Consider the following 23137-nt stretch of genomic DNA (forward strand, 5'->3'; position numbering starts at 1 on the left):
TGGGTATGCCTTGACAATTGGTAGAGCAGCTTAGTATACATTTTTTTGCAAAACAAAGTATCAACTAAATACCCTGTTTTTTTTCCATCTTTTGACTAGCACTTGCTTATTACTGTGATTTTTTTTGCTACAGGGTATTTTTGGCCTCACTGTGCTCTTTTGTGTCTTCAAGTTTCTTGGTGGGGTGTGAACATGTTCCTACAGACTTGTTCACTGTGCAAGTAGCCCATGTGTTCCTGGTTCTGTAATTGTTCTCTTGTTTCTACAAGACTGGGGAGTCCATCACTCCTCTGTGGGTCATTTGCATTGTAGCTGTTCCATCCTGCAAGTTCCACATGGATATTCCCTCTCTGAACCCTGCTTTTACAGGTACTATACAGATGATCGGGTTTTTAAATACATCAGATAGTGATTATATACATTAGTTAGGACTGCTCTATATGGGTATACCTTGACGGTTGGTGGAGCAGCTTAGTATACATTTTTTTTGCAAAAAAACGTATCAACTAAATACCCTGTTTTTTCCATCTTTTGACTAGCACTTGCTTATTACTGTGATTTTTTTGCTACAGGGTATTTTTGGCTTCACTGTGCTCTTTTGTCTCCAAGTTTCTTGGTGGTGTGTGAACAGGTTCCTACAGACTTGTTCACTGTGCAAGTAGCCCATGTGTTTCTGGTCTTTTTAGAATGCAGCATGTCTGTTTACCTTGCGGCGACGCTCCTTTGCTGCAAGGTAAATGACAGGGCCCTATGTATGGGGTGCGGTGATTCCAGATGTGTTCACTGAACACATCCGGAATCACCGCGCGTACAGTAGGGGCGGCGCTTTGGGCGGAGTTCGGTTTCTGCTCCGTCCAAAGCGCAGTCATTACGGAACATGGACACGGGGCCTTAGATCAGGCGGGCTGCCCAGTGCTATCCAAAATGCATCTCTCGTGAACAGACACCACAGTTTACAGAGCCAAAAAACACATACAAAAATAAGTGCGGTATTAGTTGATATTATGACCAAAATATGCAGGCTCGCAACCCGCATCAAGGGTCCCCACACTTGCAAGTCCTATCACTAATTCTATCACCAAGCAGCAAAAAGAGGACTTGAGAGCCTGAGGAATAAAGTTCATTTTCTCCCGGTAGCCGCGCTTTCAGTACGGTGGCCGCACAGCCTTGGAGCACTTTTCATCTGTAGAGTAACCCTTTATCTGTGGGTTACTAATGTTTCTGTGTTAGGAAGAACTGGGAGTATTGGAAGTGATGATATGGCCCCCACAGAGCCTGGATCTCAACATCATCCAGTCTGTCTGGGATTACATGAAACACAGAGGAATTTACCTACTTACACCTTGTTTCCCTTCCTCAGGGGCAATCAGGCCATTAGTATAGTTATGATGAGCCCCGAGTGTCCTCAGGGAGCTGGTGCTATCCTCCATTATGACCCTGACATGTGGGAAGGAGGAAGGAAGCTCTGCACAGGAAAGCAGGGCACATGGCTGCGGGAGACCCTGCTGTAACCGGGATGTCACTTCAGAATTAAGCATTTAGCTAGGCGCCCTGGTTCATGTCTTTAACCTAAACTGGAGCACAACTGGTTAATGATTTACTATATTGTAGTGACCCCACAGTACCGGACAGGGGGAACGCACAGAGGAATCTGCCTACCCTGCCGTAAGGATCCTGTCCCATGGACTCTGCTGCATATTACCTGGGGTTTGACTTCAGCACTCAGCAGGTAATAGGCATCGTCAGTGTTATATCTTGTGAGCCAGACTGACGTAGCCAAGCAATATCTAGCCTTGGCCCCATGGTTTGGGGGCTGCACATACATTTTCTGAGTTGTCTCAGTGCACAGACAGCTGTACACATTCAACTCTGCTGCATCTGTTCTCTGCATACCCCGCATAACAACATGATAATTCAGTCTTTGTAGAAAGTGCGGAATTAGGGAAAACTGCAGCTCCAGAGTTTTTTTCAGTACTTTTTAGGCTTCCGTCACACTAGCAGTATTTGGTCAGTATTTTACATCAGTATTTATAAGCCAAAACCAGGAGTGGGTGATAAATATAGAAGTGGTGCATATGTTTCCATTATACTTTTCCTCTAATTGTTCCACTCCTGGTTTTGGCTACAAATACTGGTGTAAAATAATGACCAAATACTGCTAGTGTGACGGCAGCCTTACACCTACTACAATTTCAAGGTGAATATGGCCTCATTCATACTTGTAAAACTTTGATCCAGAATGTACTACCTAATACACAACCATTCTGAGCTCTGCAGCACAGTCACACCGCTGCCCGCACATAAGATAAAAGTTGGCAGAAATGGCTCATTTTGATTATTTGACCAACGATTGTTTAGAGGCTGTAAGCAAATAATGGCAGAAATCCAGATGTGATCTATCAGGTTGGATTTATTGTGGCTATTGTCATCCAAAAATACAACTATATGTTGTGATCTGCCAAAATTTGACTGATCAGTTATCACTTTGCACAAGTCAGCTTTTATTTATTTTTATTCTCCTCCAATCTGCCAATGTAATCTGGTCGGATTGTTCTTACCATTGATCGGACAGAAGATCGGTCAACAGCATCATGGCGGATCACAGTGTATTGTGTATGGCCCGCTTTACGCTCTGTAACCATTCAGATGGGTCCCACCGGAAAAAGTGCTAAAAAATACCATAAAGTATGACCATAATGTACAGCAATGTCAAAATGACTTGTGCGCATTCTCCATCTTTCTTCACTTCCTTTTACAGCTTCAGTCATCAAAAGCTTGGTAGCGGCTAAAAGTGTGACCTGACAGCTTTCGCTTGGAAGCCACCAAGCAAAAACACTGGCATCAGAGCAGTACAAAAAGACGTCCGAAAAGACATTTCAGGAAAAAACACAGCTGACGTTTCTCTGAAACGTCTTTTTTTGTTTAAAAATGATCCAAGTATGCAGGAGTCTAAAAGACATTATGTACACATGCCCTAAGAATGCTTTCTGCCAGAAGTGGTCAAAACACAGCTTTTATGATGAAGCCAGGACTGTGGTGTGTTGTGAACACTTGTATAAAATGACATTGACTCCGTAGTTTGCACTTGCTCCACACAGGCCTAACATGGACACAAAAAATTCTAATTAACAGAAAATTGGACAGTTGCTTGTTTTCACAATATGAATGGAAGAATGTGGCAAATGTATTGTTTTCTCTATGCACTATGTTATTTGTGTTTTCCCTTTTTTTTGCTATTACTGTTACTTTCCTATTGTTGTTCCAACATATTTCAATGGGATTTTACTTGCTGACAAAAAATTTGTTTGCAATCAATCGTTTGTAAGTCTCGGCTGAGAACAGTTTAACATGTCAAATAATAAGGGACAAATAGAAATGTAACCACATCTGAATTGTTAAATGTAAATTATTCAACAGAATGTCATAAAGAACAATAGATTTGTGGCCTTTAATACACTTTTGTTTTTTCTTTTATTGCTTTTTTTATCCTACAGTTAAAGGTTATCGCAGTCAATGAACAACTGCTCGTCGTCTATGAGGACAATGTTCACTTTGATAAAGATCTTCCTCAGTTTGGGTGAGAAAAGCTTCTTATTTGAAGATCAAGAAAAGAAAGTATAGAAGGATATCTTTGGATAAATTAGTTCACAGATTAGTTAAAGAGGTTGTGTTGGAATGTACATTGATGGCCTCTCCTTTGGCTAGGTCATCAATGTCTGATTGGCCGATGGCACCCCCAGATCTGCTATTCCCGGCGTCGGCAGCGTCCAGAAAGGCTCACTTATGGAGCTGCACAGCTCCGTCAACAGAATAGTGGCTGTGGCCAGGTACTGCCTATCTGCCCCCTATTAATTTGAATAGGTGGCGGATGTACAGTATCCGGTTAAGGCCACTATACAGTCGACGGAGCAGCTCCATAACGGAGCAGATCCCGACCATGCCGACACCTGGAGCAGCAGATCAGACATTGGTGACCCTTTCTAAGGATAGGCCATGAATGCTAAAATCTGGGGGAACCCATTTAAGGAAATCATGATATTGCACTGCCAAGGAAATATCAACGCACATGAATGCATTATCAAAGTTAACCTCAAGGCAAATAATGTCATGAGACCTTAGTCATGTGGGCTAAGCTCCTCATAGTGGTGGGTGCGGGCAACCCGAGATTTATTACAATGTAAAGGAAAGCAGGGAATGTGGAGACTTTGTGCACTTTAGTAACATGAATGCTATCAAGTTTACTACTGCCCTTTCCGTGATGACCATAGGCCAAAATGTGTTTAAAGAAGTCTAATTTGTTGCTGCAAAGTTTTTGGCATCAGTGGACTTTTATATTCTATAAACAGGTCTGTGCCGTCATAGTTTATACTTAAAAAAAACAAACAGTTTAGTTACCTTATTTATTTATTTGATCAGTGTTTTCAAAATCATGAACCTTTGTAATTTTCTGTATCAACTTATCTTGCTTCCTTTTCTCTGACTCCCTGCTGATGGGCTGTTTCATCTGCCTTGTTCTTGCATTTAGAGTAGCTGTTTTGAACAGCAGATCTAGCAAATATCTCTACTCCAGAGTGTGAGCTTCTTCTGCCCTCCTCCATGCCCAAACACAATGTACACACAGAGGTAGGGGGATATTTCATACCTGCAGTTCAAACCATCTATTCTTACTGCATGAGCAAGACAGTGGAAACGGCCCATTTGAGCAGTGAGTCTGAGGGAAAGGGACCCAAGATAAGGTACAGAAGCTAATTGCAAAGCAATAACTGATTACTAATTGAAAGAAAAAAAAATGGTTTTGTTACATTTTAAAGCGTACCTAAAAGCAGGATTTTGCAAAGTAATCTACAGCCTTTGTCAGGTTGATGTTGTTACACTGATTAAAATGATACCTGGGGTTAAGAAATCCGTCTTGTGGTTCCTGTGTAATCAGTGTTAGAAGTTTTCAGTTAATGGTCTGCCCATGCTCCGGGGCGGGACTGTAGGCAGAGTCTGATCTTACTGCTCGAAGCCACAGAAACCAAAGCAATACCTGCCCACAGGTCACCCCGAAGCACAAACCTGTTCCTCATCATAGAGAGAGAGAGAGACAGACTGACTGTGCTTCGGGGTGACCTGTGGTCCGGTCTTTCCTTGGTTTCTGTGGCTTCGAGCTGGAAGATCAGACTCTGCCTATAGTCCGGCCCCAGAGCATGGACAGATCATTAACTGAAAACTTCTAACACTGATTACACAAGAACCACAAGATGGATTTCTTCACCCCAGGTATCATATTAATCAGTATAACAGCGCGAACATGACAATGTCTGTAGTTTACTTAGCAACATGCTGCTGACAGGTTAGCTTTAACTGCTTCCATCATTTGGCCATGCATGTACACTGAAAGTAGGACTAATGCTCCATTGTGAATGATTTCAGACTGTCTAATTGGCTGTGAAAACGGACTATGAACACTGGTCAGTGTCATCAAAAAAGTGATACGAATTGTCAGACATAATAATGGCATTCAATTACTCAGATTTCCAAGGCTTTCCTTTGCTAGTACCTACCAAGGCCACCTACACGATTGGATAAACCTTTTAAATTTGGTGGGACTATCTTCACTATGAAAGGTATATGCAAATGCTTAAAAAAGTAATGAAAAATTCAGCAAGATGTATATAGACACATGAACATCAGAACCAGGATATAGCCTGGATTGGTCACTCCTTCACATGCTAGACACAGGTTTATATGAGACACCCCATCGAGTGTCATTAAAGGGAACCTGTCACCCCCCTCAGGCGTTTGTAACTAAAAGAGCCACCTTGTGCAGCACTAATGCTGCATTCTGACAAGGTGGCTCTTTTGGTTATGCTCCCTGCACACGCTGAAATAAACGCTTATAAAATGTTCCCCCTCATACCGTGAAATGTTCCTGGGGGCAGGTCTTTCCCCTCAAAACAGACGCAGCACAGTCGTCACTCATGGCCTCTGCACGCCGGGCGCCGCCTCCTCTTGCTTCATAAGCGTCCCTGGCGCCTGCACTGTAAGTTCAAAGGGCAGCGCAACTGCTCTTGCCCGGAAAAAAATACATTGCAGGCGCCGGGAACGCTAATGAAGCAAGAGGAGGCTGCGCCCGGCGCGCAGAGGCTATGAGTGATGGCTGTGCTGCGTCTGATTAGGGGGGAAAGTCCTACCCCGGGACGGTTGTGCAGGGAGCATAACTAAAAGAGCCACCTTGTCAGAATGCAGCATTAGGGCTGCACAATGTGGCTCTTTTAGTTACAAACGCCTGAGGGGGGTGACAGGCTCCCTTTAACGAGTGTACATCCCTTATTTCAGATACTGGTCAACAAAAAAACAACAGACGGTGCAGTGATGTATCCAAGATCCTAGGCATTAGTCAGCTGTGGAAATACAGCTAGATACACCGGATTAAATAATCAGCTAGTGTACCATAATCAGAGGCACCAAATCATCACATTCATCAATCTGAAGTTTATGAAAAGCATGATACATATCAGATGCTTAACATTTGCATGTACCTTAGTGACTGCCTGTTAGGGCGTCCCACCTTAGAGGAAATCAGTATAAAGAGTAGATATTTTTTTGAACATCTCTGTTACACATGGTTTTTTCATCATATACCGAGACTGTTGAGTAACATCTTATCTATAACATTATATCATTAACATTATATCATTACATGGCCCTATATGCCTATAAGAGGAGCCTTGTTAAAGACTAGACATACTTTGGAGCAGCTCATTGATTCTTAAATGAGACCCTCTTGTTTCCCTGCTATGGTTTCTGTACGAGTTTTTGGATACTGTGTGTGTTTTTCACTGTAGCTTATGTTAGTATTATATAGGGGTGCATTAGGGTTTTCAGGGCTACCGATATGGAGCAGGGGCACCATTTCACCGATAATTAGGGTGTCAACCTGACTATTCGGGCTTTCTAGGGATAGATTAGCCGCCTTTACGATAATCTATTTTTTATATGGACCATGGTTCAACATTTTTGAGCATACCCTGATCTGCCCGATTGGTTGTGCAACACCTTTTTTAGAAGTTTGTTGTGAGTAATATAATTTTAGCCAATTAATAAAAATAAATTTTTAGGGTTTTTTTTTATTGTGTTTCCTATGATATTGAGGCCCTGCTGGTCTTTTTTTCGGTGTTTTTTTCGCACTTTTTTTTAAAGTCCTGGATATCCCTTTTAGTATTGATGTGTATGGAGGAGTTATGAACAATAATCCTTATTCTGGAGACACTGGGGACCGTATAACATTATCTGAGTATGGTCCGCAACTTCAGGGCTGACCGCGAATCTCCTGATCCAAACTCAGTGTCCTCATGGGCATATATGAGGCTGTTGCGTATGGTCAGGAGACCCGCAGTAAGTCCTGAAGTTACGGACCATACTTGTACTCTGATCTATGGACGTCTGAATTTGGCCTTAGATTCAGTCCTTCGTCATCAGATGTTTATGGCATCTGACATTGCATGGCAGGTCGCTGCTCATATGACTGCTTTATGTTACTATTTTTGTTACTTTTACATATTACTGAACACATTGGCTTGTAGTTCCTATTCAGGTGTGGAATACAATGTCAAGCGTGGGAATCGCTGACTTCATTTACTGCTGTAATCACTAAGGCCGTGTGTAAAGATATTGCAGACAAGCCATCATTCATATTTGTCATGTAACTAATGAAAGCCAAAGTTTGTGAGCAAATAAACCTGCAGAAAATGGTGTCAGCGGCAAATGGCACAGAGATGTGTACCAGAAGAGAAAGTTCCCAGAGATTTCATGGACAGCATTTTCCATTGCACTAGACAGACAAGCTGAATACGTTGTTATTAAGCCCCATACAATATATCTCAAATGGGTTCTTAGTTTTTAAGCGGTTTTATGTGACACATTAATTAAAGGGAATCTGTCGGCAGATTTTTGCTATGTAATCTGAGGTCAACATGAAGCAGGGGTTAAAATACAGATTACAACGATATGTCACTTGTCAGGCTGTGTGCTGTGCTTTACTTACAATGAAGGTTTTATCATTAAGACATTATTATCATTGCCAGGATTAGCTGCCTTCTGCCAAGTCATCCGACCACGCCCCCTTCTCTGATAAGCAGCTCATTGTCAATATACAATGTGCACAGAAAGCTGTGGTGGGGCGGGAGCAGCTTTACCAGATCTGTTGCATTCTACATCTTAGAACTCTGATTGTGTCACAGCTGCGTCACCAAGTAATCTAAGTAGCACATAACTGAAATCAGGGTCTCTTTTCCTACATTATGCTTCTTTCAGATAAGGTAGCAAAAACCTGCTGAGAGATTCCCTTTAAGACTTGCATCTGAAACCAACTCTTGTTAAATTAAAATGCACCCAATGTATCAGTGCCCAGTATTTTTTAATCAGTTTTGTGCTATTCTCGGGGAATCCTTTTGAAATCTGCACTTATTTTTAGCACAGATTTGCCCAAATACCGTATGTGCCATTCAATGTTCACTGAAGACACACGCAGGTAAGGCTACTTTCACACTAGCGTCAGAATCTCCCCATCGCAATGCGTCGGGGAGAGATTCCGACGCTAGCGTTTAACGTACTGCACAATGGAGGCAGCGGATGCATTTCTCCGGTGCATCCGCTGCCCCATTGTAAGGTGCGGGGAGGTGGGGGCGGAGTTCCGGCCGCGCATGCGCGGTCGGAAAAAGCGGTCCGTCAGGAGAAAAAAACGTTACATGTAGCGTTTTTTTCTCCCGACGGTCCGCAAAAGCACGACGCATCCGTCGCTCGACGGATGCGACGTGTGGCAATCCGTCGCAAATGCGTCGTCAATACAAGTCTATGGGGAAAAAACGCATCCTGCAAGCACTTTTGCAGGATGCGTTTTTTCTGCAAAACGACGCATTGTGACGGATTGCAGAAAACGCTAGTGTGAAAGTAGCCAGATGCAGATCATGACCCTTCCAAATTAACAGCACCCACTTTTTAAAATGTTGATGAGTCGGAGTAAACATTGATATTTTGGTGAGTTTTTGCACTAGTTTTTGGTAGTTATCTGTAAAAACTAATTCCAATTGCATCATAACTCTTCCCCTGATAAGACCTAAGACATTGGGCTGAATACACCATTCCTTCCGGCAGACTTATCCTATGTACAGGCGTGGTATCACTGTCACTGTTCTCCTCAGTCCCATGGTGGTCTTTGTGCACAATATGGCGGGGTTCAGTGGGAACAGTATAGTCATCCATCTTTAGCAGTTGTCGGACTGATTTGCCTCTTTATTTGCAGAACTCAAGGTGGTGTTCATGTCCATAGTGACAAGCTGACAGTAACGTCTCCGGTCTTAATGTGGCTTCTGGTAAGTTTTTAGTCTTGTAGTTTTATTTTCTGGTGAGATGAACAATAATCTTTAAGGCTGAGAACACACTTGCTTTTGGAGTCCCGTTTTTCTGTTCCATTTTAGGAACAAATGGCACCAGATGGACCCAATTGACTAAAATTGGGCCTGTTTCCTTTTTAGAGGCTGTGCCTTTACGAAAAATCACCAAGTATGTTTAACCAAGAGGTTTGGACAAAAATGTGTGAATCTAGCCTAAATTGTAAAAAGAAATGACATAAATAAAGGCAGGGAGGCCGCAGTCTGAGCTCCAGAAGATGGTTGCCAGCAACTGGAACATTGACCCACTGTCCCTTACATTAGGGAAATGAAGTTGCAGAAACTCCTAAATATCTAGTGAATAAATGTAAAAGTCTCAGCGACATTCGGTACAACATTTAGCTGTACATGGGCCCTTTTCAAGCAAAAAAAAGGGCCAGAATTTAGCACATGGACACAGTACTGAATATCGGTCACTACTGGCCGTGACATCTGATGGGGTTGATGCAGTAGTGTTGTGTCGCTGTGGCTTCATGTTGCCCCTGATATATAGCGCAGCGGCGATCACTGGGCTCAGCAGCACAATCGGGCGCAGAAGAATTACGCTTGAGATGATACCTGAGTTGTGAGTTCAGTTTTTCTGTTCCCTCCTACAGATACCTTGAAATGCTAAATGCGAACAGTACAACTTTTCTTGCAAAAAAAAAAAATGCATAAATGCAAAAATAGAAGTTATTAGTTCCAGCCTAGGAACGTTCCTGCTGCAATTTATAATCATTCCGTGGTAGTCGTGCTTTAATCTGTTAATCATGTGTTGTACCTGTAAATCCACCTTGTCCTCTCTGATTACATGGTCGTTCTGTCGCTCTCCACAGGCTCTAGATTGTATCCTGGATAGAATGAAATCTGCTGGGTTCAACTTTTCCAAAGTTAAGGCTTTATCAGGAACTGGTCAGGTAAGGGTTATCAGTGACCAGTGGCGTAACTACAAAGTTAGGGGCCCCGGTGCGAACTTCCAAATGGGGCCCCCCCCCCTGCAGCCCTGCCATACAACTCAATGTAACCCCCATAGAATAATGGCCACACATGATGCTCAATACTGTATAACGGCCACCACACATGATGCTCCATACTGTATAATGGCCACACATGATGCTGCATACTGTATAACGGCCACACATGATGCTCAATACTGTATAATGACCCCCCTCCTGTATGCATGGCTCATCTCCCTCCTATCCCATATACATAGCTCATATTACCCCTCCTGCATGCATGGCTCATATTCCCCCCTGCATGGCTCATATTCCCCCCTGCATGGCTCATATTCCCCCCTGCATGGCTCATATTCCCCCCTGCATGGCTCATATTCCCCCCTGCATGGCTCATATTCCCCCCTGCATGGCTCATATTCCCCCCTGCATGGCTCATATTCCCCCCTGCATGGCTCATATTCCCCCCTGCATGGCTCATATCCCCCCCTGCATGGCTCATATTCCCCCCTGCATGGCTCATATTCCCCCCTGTATGCAGGCTTAGCTCTCCGCTCCTGCTCAGCGCGCCGGCTTATGTCCTCCTTCATCCCCCCCCCGTTCCCCCGTCCCCCCGTTCCCCCGTCCCCCCGTCCCCCCGTTCCCCCGTCCCCCCGTCCCCCGTCCCCCCGTCCCCCCGTCCCTCGTCCCTCATACTCACCTGTCTTCTCACTGCACGGCCGTGCCGACATCCCTCGCGCTCTGTCCCGACTCCAGACGGCGGCGCCGGCGCAGCACCTTCTTCCTGCTTGAGCGGTCATGTGACACCGTTCATTAAGATCATGAATATGCGCATATTCATGATCTTAATGAGCGGTGTCACGTGACCGCTCAAGCAGGAACGAGCTGCAGTGCAGACGCCGAGACCATCGCTGGAGCAGGGTGAGTATTCAAGGCAGCGGCGGCGGCGGGGAAGGGGGGGGAGGCCCTGGAGCGGGGGGAGGCACTGCCAGTCCGAGCCTGCCTGCCGGGCCCGGGCCCCTGACCTGCCGGGCCCGGTCGCACTGGCGACCGCTGCGACCGCGGTAGTTACGCCACTGTCAGTGACCATCAGTACCACAGGGAAAGTACTTCTAGCGATTTGGGCATCATGAATCACCTGGCAGGTTCCCATTAAAGGGGTTGGCTATGCTTTCTTTATTTTAGCAGATATGTTGGGGAAATAATTCTCTGGCACTTACTAATATGCAAGTATTCTAGATTATCCTCCTGCGCTGTGTCAGGCTCCATTAAAGGAACAGTAGACATAAATACAGCTCATTTCTATCACTTACTGACCTAAGGGGCAACCGCGCCAGCAAAACTCCTTAGACCCGTGCCTCCAGGGGACACAGTCAATCTAATGAGTCCAGGCAAAAATCAAAGGACCAAGGAATGTTTAGTTAAAATTGGTGACTTGTGCTTTTTTTTTAATACTTGAGATATAAAAAATAGTTTTATAGCAATAAGGCGAGTAGAACATTTCACAGCATCATGAGACCTATAGGGGGGCACCCACCCACCCTGCATCATGAGACCTATAGGGGGGCACCCACCCACCCTGCATCATGAGACCTATAGGGGGGCACCCACCCACCCTGCATCATGAGACCTATGAGGGCACCCACCCACCCTCTGCCAATGCCCAATGTCTTTTGATGACTACGGTATATGCTGTAAAATGTTTTTTCTCGGCTTTATTCTGAACTCTTATTGCATTCGGTATATTAGCTGATTCCATGTCTGTATGTAACATTACATGTCACAATATGGAAATTGTATGTCATATTCCGATTACTTCTAGCCGCGCTTGTCGGACGGATTTTTACATTATCCGCTCATCGGGCAGGGACTGAGCAACAAGTCCATTTCTGACACATTGCCGAGTTTACAGCAGTTCGATGCTGCGGATGTATTTTATAGGACGGTAAATTAATGGAGGGCGGACCATTATAAAACAATTCATCATCTGGGCACCTAGAATACACATCACGTCATTATATTGTGGCCGATTATTCATCAGTCCTGCACACCTCCTTTATTCAGTTCTGGGAACATGGCTTTCATCTCTTCCTTTCTTGTTGCAGCAACATGGCAGCGTGTATTGGAAAACCGGTTCCAGAGAGACATTAAATCATTTGCCCGCTGAGCACCCTTTGCACATTGCTCTGCAGGTTGGTCCCTGTACGGCACAGCGTCATTAATCATTGATTTTGGCTTAATTGGTTTAAAATAATAAAAAAAAAACAACCTTTTTTTCTTTTCTAGACTTGTTTCTGTATCCAAGACTGTCCTGTCTGGATGGACTCCAGTACAAGTGCCGAGTGCCGCCATCTAGAAAAATCTATTGGAGGGGCACAAGCGCTGGCTGATATTACTGGGTCTCGAGCGTATGAGGTTGGTGCTAAATAATGAATTTATTAGTGGGATATGGAAATGTGATGGGGGCAACTGACTGTCAGATATTTGGGCGCAGTTACAAGGGGTGCGGGAGACCCATGGACCCCATAAGCGTTTTTTTTTTAGTGTAACCCCATCTGACATGGTCAGTGGAGCTGATGACTTTCCAAAGCACTAGAAATTTTTTTCACATTCAGCCGATCCAAGATGCCGCTCCTCTCGATTGAGACTATATGAGCGCTGATGTGAAAGTCGCCTGGATTCGGAAACGGCAGCATCATAACAGTGAGTTCATTGCATATTAGGGTTATGCAGAATACAATCTCTCATTAGTTTATTGCATATCTAAAAAAAACTTTAATTGTAAAAAAAAAAAAAATCGTAAAAAAAAACAAATTCCAATGTTCCCAATAAAAATGTGTTCACTTTAGAGGAAAAAAAACTAATGCCCTTAAAAACCAGCAAATATTAGGCATTTTCTTTACCATTATGATCCGCACTGTTAAACTATTTCATTATTTATACTGCGCAATGAAAATGGTGCCAAAATATGAAAGACTACTGTATGCCGGAATTGCTTTTTATGTTCATCCCACCTTACGGAACTTATCCTAAAACGTCGGCTTGTTACACAAAAAACAAGTGCTCGCGCAGCTCTGTAAACACAATGGTGAGAGTCCGAGCTCTCCCAATATGATAACAAAAAAAGTTGACAAAGAAAGGAATTTTCTTGTGCAAATATAGGAGGACTGAATAAAAATCTGTATAAATTGGCTATGATCATAATCCTATTAACTTGGAGAATAAAGGTAACGTCAATTACATTGGAAGTTGGAGACTGCAAAAATTAGAAATAAAAAAATAGCAATTCTTGGATTTATTGTCTCTTGTTAATTGATCCTACCAAAAAGTGGAATAAAAACATTTGTACCCAGTCACTGAACCATTGAAACCGAATTACACATAAAACACACAATTCTGTTCATGGAAAAATAAAAAAGTGACCACAAACTGAATTACTGTGTTTTTTTTAATTTATTTATATGCATTACTATATGATACCAATGAAGTCTACGGCTTGTTCTGAAAAAAATAAGCCCTCATACAGATATTTTTATGGAAAATTATGCAAATTGTCTCTTCAGAGAGGAAGAGGACTAGAACTCTAGTGCCACCTATTGGAAGTAGCAATCCTAACAGTCAATGTCGACCTTTTAACGAGCCTTGTCACATGACTTAGGATAATAGCCAAACCAGAATCTCAATTTGCAGACACTGTGTTTCGGGGTGCTGCCCCTCATCAGTGCAAAGTGTGAGATCTGGTTTGGCTGATTGAGAGGCGTCTGACCGGGATCCAAGAAGTATCGTTTCTCCTTGCGGAGAGTGACATGATAAGCATGTCGAGGTGAGGAGACTTAAAGCCACAATGCTCCTCTGAGAAATATGCAAATTGTGTCTTCAGAGAGGAAGAGGACTAGAACTCTAGTGCCACCCATCGTCCTCACCTCGGCATGCTTATCATGTCACTCCCCGCAAGGAGAAACGATACTTCTTGGATCCCATATGGAAAATTCTAAAGCCTATGGGTCTCGGAATATGGCGACTCAAAAATTAATGATTTTTTTCTCTCTATTTTTTTGTATTTTGCAAAAGTATCAAATCATAAATAAAACAATATGAATTTGGTATTGCCATAATGTTTTTTTTTTTTATTTGAACTCCCAGCCTGTAGCATTAGTGGCAGCAGCAATAGCTGTATATTGTACTGGTACATAGATCTACATATTTATATAACCGTGCATTTCTATGTATCTGTATTCTATAAGTCATCTTTTTTTAAATGACGAAAAAATAATGAAATACAATTCGAATATCAACATTTTTATTGCATTTTTTTGTTACAAAAATAAACATAATAAATCTGCTATTAACAGACATTTTTGGTATCCCTGTAATTGTGCGGACCCGTACAATGCAGTGAACAGATTTTTTTTTACAATGATTGGTAAATGGCATAAAAAAGGGTGATTTTTTTTTTCTTCTTCATTAAACCCATAAAAATTTAACATTTGAGATTGCTTTTTATCTGCACCAAACTATGCAATAATGATCTTCTCCGATTATTGTGTTTTCAGTTTTTTTCATGCATTTTTTTATTCCTTGCTCCCCATACAAGCCAGTAGAGAAAAAATGCATGAAAACTGCAGACTTCTTAGACAAAACAGTGAGTATGAGTTATCCACATCCACTTTGTTTGGATAGCTAGGCCACTTCCACACATAGTGAAGCAAAGTGGACGTGATTTCATGAAAACTCCTGCCCACTGTGCAGCTCAAGACAGTGTTGAAATGTTCGATTTTGTGCTTATTCTCTATAGGCCCGAAAAAAAAAAAACAACACATTTTAAAAACTCTTGTAATAAACGGCATGTAAAAAAGTTTTTTAAAAAAAATCAGTTGCTTTTTAAATGCAGAATCAAAGTTTTTCTGTATTATAAAAACGCAAAACACTTCTTCAAAAATGCATCAAATAATGGAAAATAAAAGCATAAAAAAATGCAGAAAAATTGCAATAACCAGACAAGATTGTTCTTGTGCAGTTTGGTGCGGACACCTGCAGATGAAAAGCAACAGAAAAAATTACAGCTCGTATAATAAAGAAGCAAGACCGCATATATTAAAGCTTACGGTATATAATATTGAAAAGTTCTGGCTGCTACAGCTATGAATGAAGGAAGAATAAATCCATAGGTCCAAGCCATCCTGGGTAAACAGTCCCAGATTTAGGTTCTGGTCCTGCTGTCATGGGTGGTCCCTCACTGCCACCATGCCAATCCTGACATTTCCTCACACCATTATAGAAAGAAAGGGTAAATGGCTGTGCTTAAAGGCGTGGGAAAAATATAAAATATGCCAAGCGGCACATAAAAAACCATATACAGGTCCTTCTCAAAAAATTAGCATATAGTGTTAAATTTCATTATTTACCGTAATGTAATGATTACAATTAAACTTTCATATATTATAGATTCATTATCCACCAACTGAAATTTGTCAGGTCTTTTATTGTTTTAATACTGATGATTTTGGCATACAACTCCTGATAACCCAAAAAACCTGTCTCAATAAATTAGCATATCAAGAAAAGGTTCTCTAAACGACCTATTACCCTAATCTTCTGAATCAACTAATTAACTCTAAACACATGCAAAAGATACCTGAGGCTTTTATAAACTCCCTGCCTGGTTCATTACTCAAAACCCCCATCATGGGTAAGACTAGCGACCTGACAGATGTCAAGAAGGCCATCATTGACACCCTCAAGCAAGAGGGTAAGACCCAGAAAGAAATTTCTCAACAAATAGGCTGTTCCCAGAGTGCTATATCAAGGCACCTCAATGGTAAGTCTGTTGGAAGGAAACAATGTGGCAGAAAACGCTGTACAACGAGAAGAGGAGACCGGACCCTGAGGAAGATTGTGGAGAAGGACCGATTCCAGACCTTGGGGAACCTGAGGAAGCAGTGGACTGAGTCTGGTGTGGAAACATCCAGAGCCACCGTGCACAGGCGTGTGCAGGAAATGGGCTACAGGTGCCGCATTCCCCAGGTAAAGCCACTTTTGAACCATAAACAGCGGCAGAGGCGCCTGACCTGGGCCTCAGAGAAGCAGCACTGGACTGTTGCTAAGTGGTCCCAAGTACTTTTTTCTGATGAAAGCAAATTTTGCATGTCATTCGGAAATCAAGGTGCCAGAGTCTGGAGGAAGACTGGGGAGAAGGAAATGCCAAAATGCCTGATGTCCAGTGTCAAGTACCCACAGTCAGTGATGGTGTGGGGTGCCATGTCAGCTGCTGGTGTTGGTCCACTGTGTTTCATCAAGGGCAGGGTCAATGCAGCTAGCTATCAGGAGATTTTGGAGCACTTCATGCTTCCATCGGCTGAAATGCTTTATGGAGATGAAGATTTCATTTTTCAGCACGACCTGGCACCTGCTCACAGTGCCAAAACCACTGGTAAATGGTTTACTGACCATGGTATTACTGTGCTCAATTGGCCTGCCAACTCTCCTGACCTGAACCCCATAGAGAATCTGTGGGATATTGTGAAGAGAAAGTTGAGAGACGCAAGACCCAACACTCTGGATGAGCTTAAGGCCGCTATTGAAGCATCCTGGGCCTCCATAACATCTCAGCAGTGTCACAGGCTGATTGCTTCCATGCCACGCCGCATCGAAGCAGTCATTTCTGCCAAAGGATTCCCGACCAAGTATTGAGTGCATAACTGAACATTATTATTTGATGGGTTTTTTTTTTGTTATTAAAAACACTTTTATTTGATTGGATGGGTGAAATATGCTAATTTATTGAGACAGGTTTTTTGGGTTATCAGGAGTTGTATGCCAAAATCATCAGTATTAAAACAATAAAAGGCCTGACAAATTTCAGTTGGTGGATAATGAATCTGTAATATATGAAAGTTTAATTGTAATCATTACATTATGGTAAATAATGAAATTTAACACTATATGCTAATTTTTTGAGAAGGACCTGTATAGGCTGTCCCTCTCTCTTCTGTAAAAGTTGGAAGTTATGCCATGGGCCAGATCATCTCCCCACCACGGGAGAAAGTCAGGGGGTCTCCATGTTAGACTGTCAGCCGATATCAACGGCTTCAAACCAACTTCAGTCTAATGTGAATGGAGACCTTAACAGTCACATATAGCCGTCAGTAAGAATGATTTTATTGCATAAAATGAAATTATTCTAGAGACTGAACAGGTAAAATTCTTTAGGAGAAGTGTTACTGCCAGGAATGGATAATGGATTTTATAGCATTGTTTTCCATATGGATTTTATTTGTGTTCCTAGCATGATACAGGCGGGATTTATGTATTCCCTGTATATGTACAGAATGCCACCTAGTGGTCATACTAAGGTAGTTACATGGGCATTTGTGCTGATTTGGATGGTAGGGCAAATCTTTATTTTTATATAGCGCTAACATATTCCGCAGCGCTTTACAGATTGCACACATTATCATCACTGACTCCGATCTAAATTCACTATCAGTATGTCTTTAGAATCTATCACACTTAACATTGTTCCTATCTGAGCAGAGGAAGATGAACAGGTATCTATGTATCTCATATCTATCTATTATCTATCATCTATCTATCTGTTTATCTATTATTTGTCATCTATCTATTATCTATCTACTGTATCTACCTATATATCCCATATCTATTTATCTATCTATCTATCTATCTATCTATCTATCTATCTATCTATCTATCTATGTATCTCATATCTATATCTATTTATCTATATCTATCTATTTATCTATTATTTGTCATCTATCTATCTATCTATTCCATTATCTATCTATCTATCTATCTATCTATCTATCTATCCCATATCTATCTATCTATCTATCTATCTATCTATCTATCTATCTATCTATCTATCTACCTATCCCATATCTATCTATCTATCTATCTATCTATCTATCTATCTATCTATCTATCCCATATCTATCTATCTATCTATCTATCTATCTATCTATCTATCTATCTATCTATCTATCTATCCCATAGCTCTCTATCTATCTAGTTTTGTGGCACAGAAGTCCATGAAACTTGGTCCAGGTACGAGCCACAATTTACAGACTGTCCGCAGGTTTCCCAACCTAAACTCAACAGCTTCATGTGTATCAATAGTTCCGAAACATTTCCTTCTTGGTGTTATAATTTCAGTGTTTATATATATATATATATATATATATATATATATGTGTGTGTGTGTTAAGACTTTTTTTTATTTATTTGTCAGCGTTTTACCGGAAATCAAATTGCAAAGATTTATAAAGCGAAACCAGAAGAATATTCTCGGTGTGAGGTGAGTGAACTGTACGTTTGCCCAAACGTTCGCTGAAAGACTGAATAACATTTTTACATTATGTTACATATACACTGTGTGCACATTTAGTTTGTATTTTGACCATATCATTATTTTTATGACGATTTTCCACCTACAAGGTGATGTTTATTTGTGTAATGAGGAAGGGTGCAGTCCAAGGATATCAGCACCTTTTATCAAGGTGTGCATGTGCAGAATTATTAGGCAGCTTGTTTTCCTCAGGCAAAATGGGCCAAAAAAGAGATTTTACGGACTCTGAAAAGTCTCAAATTGTTACAAGTCTTACACAGGGATGTGGCACTTTTGAAATTGCTAAGATATTGAGATGCGATCGCATAAACAAAACGTTTTGTTGCAAATACTCAGCAGGGTTGTAAAAAATAGGTGGAGTAAAAAAATACACATTAACTGCCAAATATTTATTATTATTATTATTATTATTATTATTTATTTATATAGCACCATTGATTCCATGGTGCTGTACATGAGAAGGGGTTACATACAAGTTACAAATATCACATACAGTAAACAAACTAACAATGACGGACTGATACAGAGGGGCGAGGACCCTGCCCTTGCGGGCTTACATTCTACAGGATTATGGGGAAGGAGACAGTAGGTTGAGGGTTGCAGGAGCTCCGGTGTTGGTGAGGCGGTAGCTCCGGTGTTGGTGAGGCGGTAGCTTCGGTGTTGGTGAGGCGGTAGCTCCGGTGTTGGTGAGGCAGTATTTGAGAAGAATCAAACATAAAGTGACCAGGAAGCCATTATGCTTCAGTGCTGTCATATTCTAGAACTGCAACCTCCCTGAAGTGCCCCGAAGTACAAGGTGATCAGTGCTCAGAGACACGGCGAGGTGAGGAGGCTGAAACCAACCACCACAAAACGACACAGAAGTACAAGGTGATCAGTGCTCAGAGACACGGGTGAGGTGAGGAGGCTGAAACCCAACCACCACAAAACGACACAGAAGTATAAGGTGATCAGTGCTCAGAGACACGGGTGAGGTGAGGAGGCTGACACCTGACCACCACAAAACGACAGATAGAAGTATAAGGTGATCAGTGCTCAGAGACATGGGCGAGGTGAGGAGGCTGAAACCAACCACCACAAAACGACACAGAGGTACAAGGTGATCAGTGCTCAGAGACACGGGTGAGGTGAGGAGGCTGAAACCCAACCACCACAAAACGACACAGAAGTATAAGGTGATCAGTGCTCAGAGACACGGGTGAGGTGAGGAGGCTGAAACCCAACCACCACAAAACGACACAGAAGTACAAGGTGATCAGTGCTCAGAGACACGAGCGAGGTGAGGAGGCTGAAATCCAACCACCACAAAACGACACAGAAGTATAAGGTGATCAGTGCTCAGAGACACGAGCGAGGTGAGGAGGCTGAAATCCAACCACCACAAAACGACACAGAAGTATAAGGTGATCAGTGCTCAGAGACACGAGCGAGGTGAGGAGGCTGAAACCCGACCACCACAAAATGACACAGAAGTACAAGGTGATCAGTGCTTAGAGACACGGGTGAGGTGAGGAGGCTGACACCCGACCACCACAAAATACAAAGAAATATAAGGTGATCAGTGCTCAGAGAGATGGGCGAGGTGAGGAGGCTGACACCCGACCACCACAAAAGGACACAGAAGGGGAAACATCAAAACTGGGCCAAGAGATTTCTAAAGTCAGATTTTTCAAAGGTTTTATGGACTGATGAAATGAGGATGACTCTTGATGGAGCAGGTGAATGCGCCCCTGGCTAGATCAGTAATGAGCACAAACATCCGCTATGACTTCGATTCCAAAATGGTGGAGATGTGATACTGGTATGGGCTGGTAATTATTATCCTCTTCGGGTTGAAGATGGACTCAAAATCAATTCCCGTACTTACTGCCTGTTTTTAGAAGGCACTTTCTTCAAGCAGTAATACAGTAAAAAGTCTACAGCTTTCAAGAAAACTATGATTTTTATGCATGACAATGCTCCATCACAGGCATTGAAGCCTCCACTGCTTGGCTTCCGGTAAAAGCCTTAAAGGGAACCTAACTTTAACGCTATTTGGTTAATCTTCAGGCTGATAGCGTTCTGAACCTTTCTGCCGCCTGCAATAAGAGGCCTGCTGCTGCCTGTCTGTGCCTGCTGCTGCCTGTCTGTCAGTGCTGGAAGCGCGGTTACAGCTTCGCTCACTGTATACTGAGCAGTGACTGAAGCCATGCCGGCCAACCCCTATGACTGAAAGCCAAACTGTCGTGACTCTATAGTCGAGTGTCCCACGACCAGGGGCTCCTTCCCTGTCTTTAAAGCTAGGGGCTCCCTAGCTCACACTGTTCCCCTGATTATTTGTGATGGTGAAGATGCCAGGACCACGTACCTTGCCGTAGCTCCTGAATCTGCCCTCAGTCTGTACTCTTTTCCACCACCCAGTGAAGAGGGGAGTACTAGTGTATCATAATACACAAACAAGACTAACAAGGTAATACGACCAGGGATAATGAAAATTACCAAACATACAAATGTACTCACAAACAACAGGCTTTACACCAGGGAGTGGAGAACAGGGTTAAATTAAAGTATTAGAAGAAAGGAGATTATCACAAACTCAAAACCTAGCAACAGTCATAGATAAATCTACCAAATGACCTTCTCCAATAACAACCACCAACAACTTCCAGCCATGCAGCATAAGCTAACTCTGACAATGAGTGCTAACCAGGGCCCAGATTATATAAAAGATGGGAGTGCCTAACAGTGAACAGCTGAGAGCCTTAATGCAGGAAACCTTACAGGAGCTCTCAACTAAGCAGATTAACCCGTGCACTGCTAAAATAAATTGACACCATTTAATATGAAGGTGAAGTGCTTCTAATCAGTGCAGGAGTAGAAGATATCAGATGCTGTGGTCTTCTGGCTCCTCTCTGTTGCGGTAAACCCGTGGCACAAACACTGCCGGGAGGAATAAAGTAAATTTCTTCCCGGCAACAGGGCTCTCTGTGCAGGCAGGTTCACAACTCTATTATCCTGGAGATTAAAGCCACATCTACTGGTTAATACCCTTTCTCACCATATTGAGAACTTGTGGACCCTTCTTAAACGGGAGATTTATGATGGAGGAAAAACATACACCTGTCTGAACAATGTTTAAGAGGCGGTCCAAAAAGTTAATTGTCAACAGATTAAGAAACTGCCAGACTCCATGGAAGGAAAGGATAATGACTGTTATTGAAAAGAAGGCTGGCTATATTGGTCACCAATATTTTTTAAAATGTCAGAAATGTATTTTGTACATTTTGAGTTGTTTGGTTATTATTCTCACTGTAACAGATTAAAACAAACAATTGAGATTAGAAAATGTAAGCTTTTCCTTTTCGTTGCCCAATGTTTCTGCACACAGATATTCTCCTAAGAAAGTCAAAACCACACTTTTACTTTCTTAAATATCAAGGCTTATTAACATTTTGGATTGACCGACAACATTCTCTACTTGTTCAATAATATTAATAATCAAAAATACAAATTGCCTAATAATTGTGCACTTAGTGTAATTTGCTCTTAAAGTAACCAAACATATTTTGACATATTTCGATTACCAGTATATATCAGAATAATGAAATACTCTGTACTTCCTCTATAGGATAAATTAACTCAAAACCAAGATATGAGGTTGGAGACAAAAAATAAATAAGTGAACCTGCTTCATGGAGATATTTTACAAGCAGAACATGAAGTATATGGTCACCATAGGGATATAGGAATATATACACGTACATTAGGCCAGATCAGTCTATTCGAAGACCGCAAATGTATAACCATGGGTGCAAATGCAAACAATCGACAGCGTCCTATAAGTAAATGTGAAGTCATGTTGTTTGCCCTCCCAGAATGAGACATTAATCTGCAGGCATAAACTTTTGATTGGATTAAAAGTGTAAAATAATCCTGGAGAAAAACATGACATTTCGTAACTGTAATGTCTGGCCGGGAGTTAGAGAGAGTTCAGTAAAGTTTATGCTTACAGGGGCACTCTTGATTAGTTGTACGGCTTTATATATAATTGTTTAGATGGGTTATTCTAGGTTCCGTTTTACTAAAATTCCTATTCCCTGGTCAATGTGTGACAGCTCCCTAATGATCATTCTCTCACCAGTTGTTGAGTAATCTGTACCAACTTTCCAGTAAACCTGTGATAGATGTATGTTGTACGCTGCAGACAATAAGAGGATCTACAGCTGTAGGTGGAGTGTGTAATGTTTGTCGGGCTGTAGGCTCAGAAAGGCTATCTCGGACAGACTTAGCACTAGCCACTCTGGCAGATCCTAGAAGAACCCTGGCCTTCCTTCTTTAACTTTTGTACAGGGCCCTGGTCTTCCAAATGGGTCCACTACATTGCTTCCATGGAAAGGATGCTGGTTGGAGGAGAGAACCAAAGGCGAAAG

At 42.2% G+C, this 23137-nt stretch overlaps 1 protein-coding gene across 3 annotated transcripts in view; it reads left to right on the top strand.

Moving 5' to 3' along the window:
- The window catches only part of XYLB (xylulokinase), a 275014-nt gene that overhangs the window by 99633 nt on the left and 152244 nt on the right, over window positions 1-23137 (top strand). For 2 of the 3 annotated variants that reach the window (XM_069729770.1, XM_069729771.1), the window contains 7 exons: window positions 1612-1729; window positions 3495-3577; window positions 9287-9356; window positions 10250-10330; window positions 12472-12558; window positions 12653-12781; window positions 18612-18677. In XM_069729770.1, the coding sequence (XP_069585871.1) occupies window positions 1682-1729; window positions 3495-3577; window positions 9287-9356; window positions 10250-10330; window positions 12472-12558; window positions 12653-12781; window positions 18612-18677 (564 nt within the window). In that variant the 5' untranslated portion in view covers window positions 1612-1681. The remainder of the gene's footprint in view (window positions 1-1611; window positions 1730-3494; window positions 3578-9286; window positions 9357-10249; window positions 10331-12471; window positions 12559-12652; window positions 12782-18611; window positions 18678-23137) is intronic. The other variant, XM_069729772.1, reaches the window with a different exon arrangement.

This window comes from Ranitomeya imitator, chromosome 6, assembly GCF_032444005.1.
Source record: "Ranitomeya imitator isolate aRanImi1 chromosome 6, aRanImi1.pri, whole genome shotgun sequence".
NCBI classification, from domain to species: domain Eukaryota; kingdom Metazoa; phylum Chordata; class Amphibia; order Anura; family Dendrobatidae; genus Ranitomeya; species Ranitomeya imitator.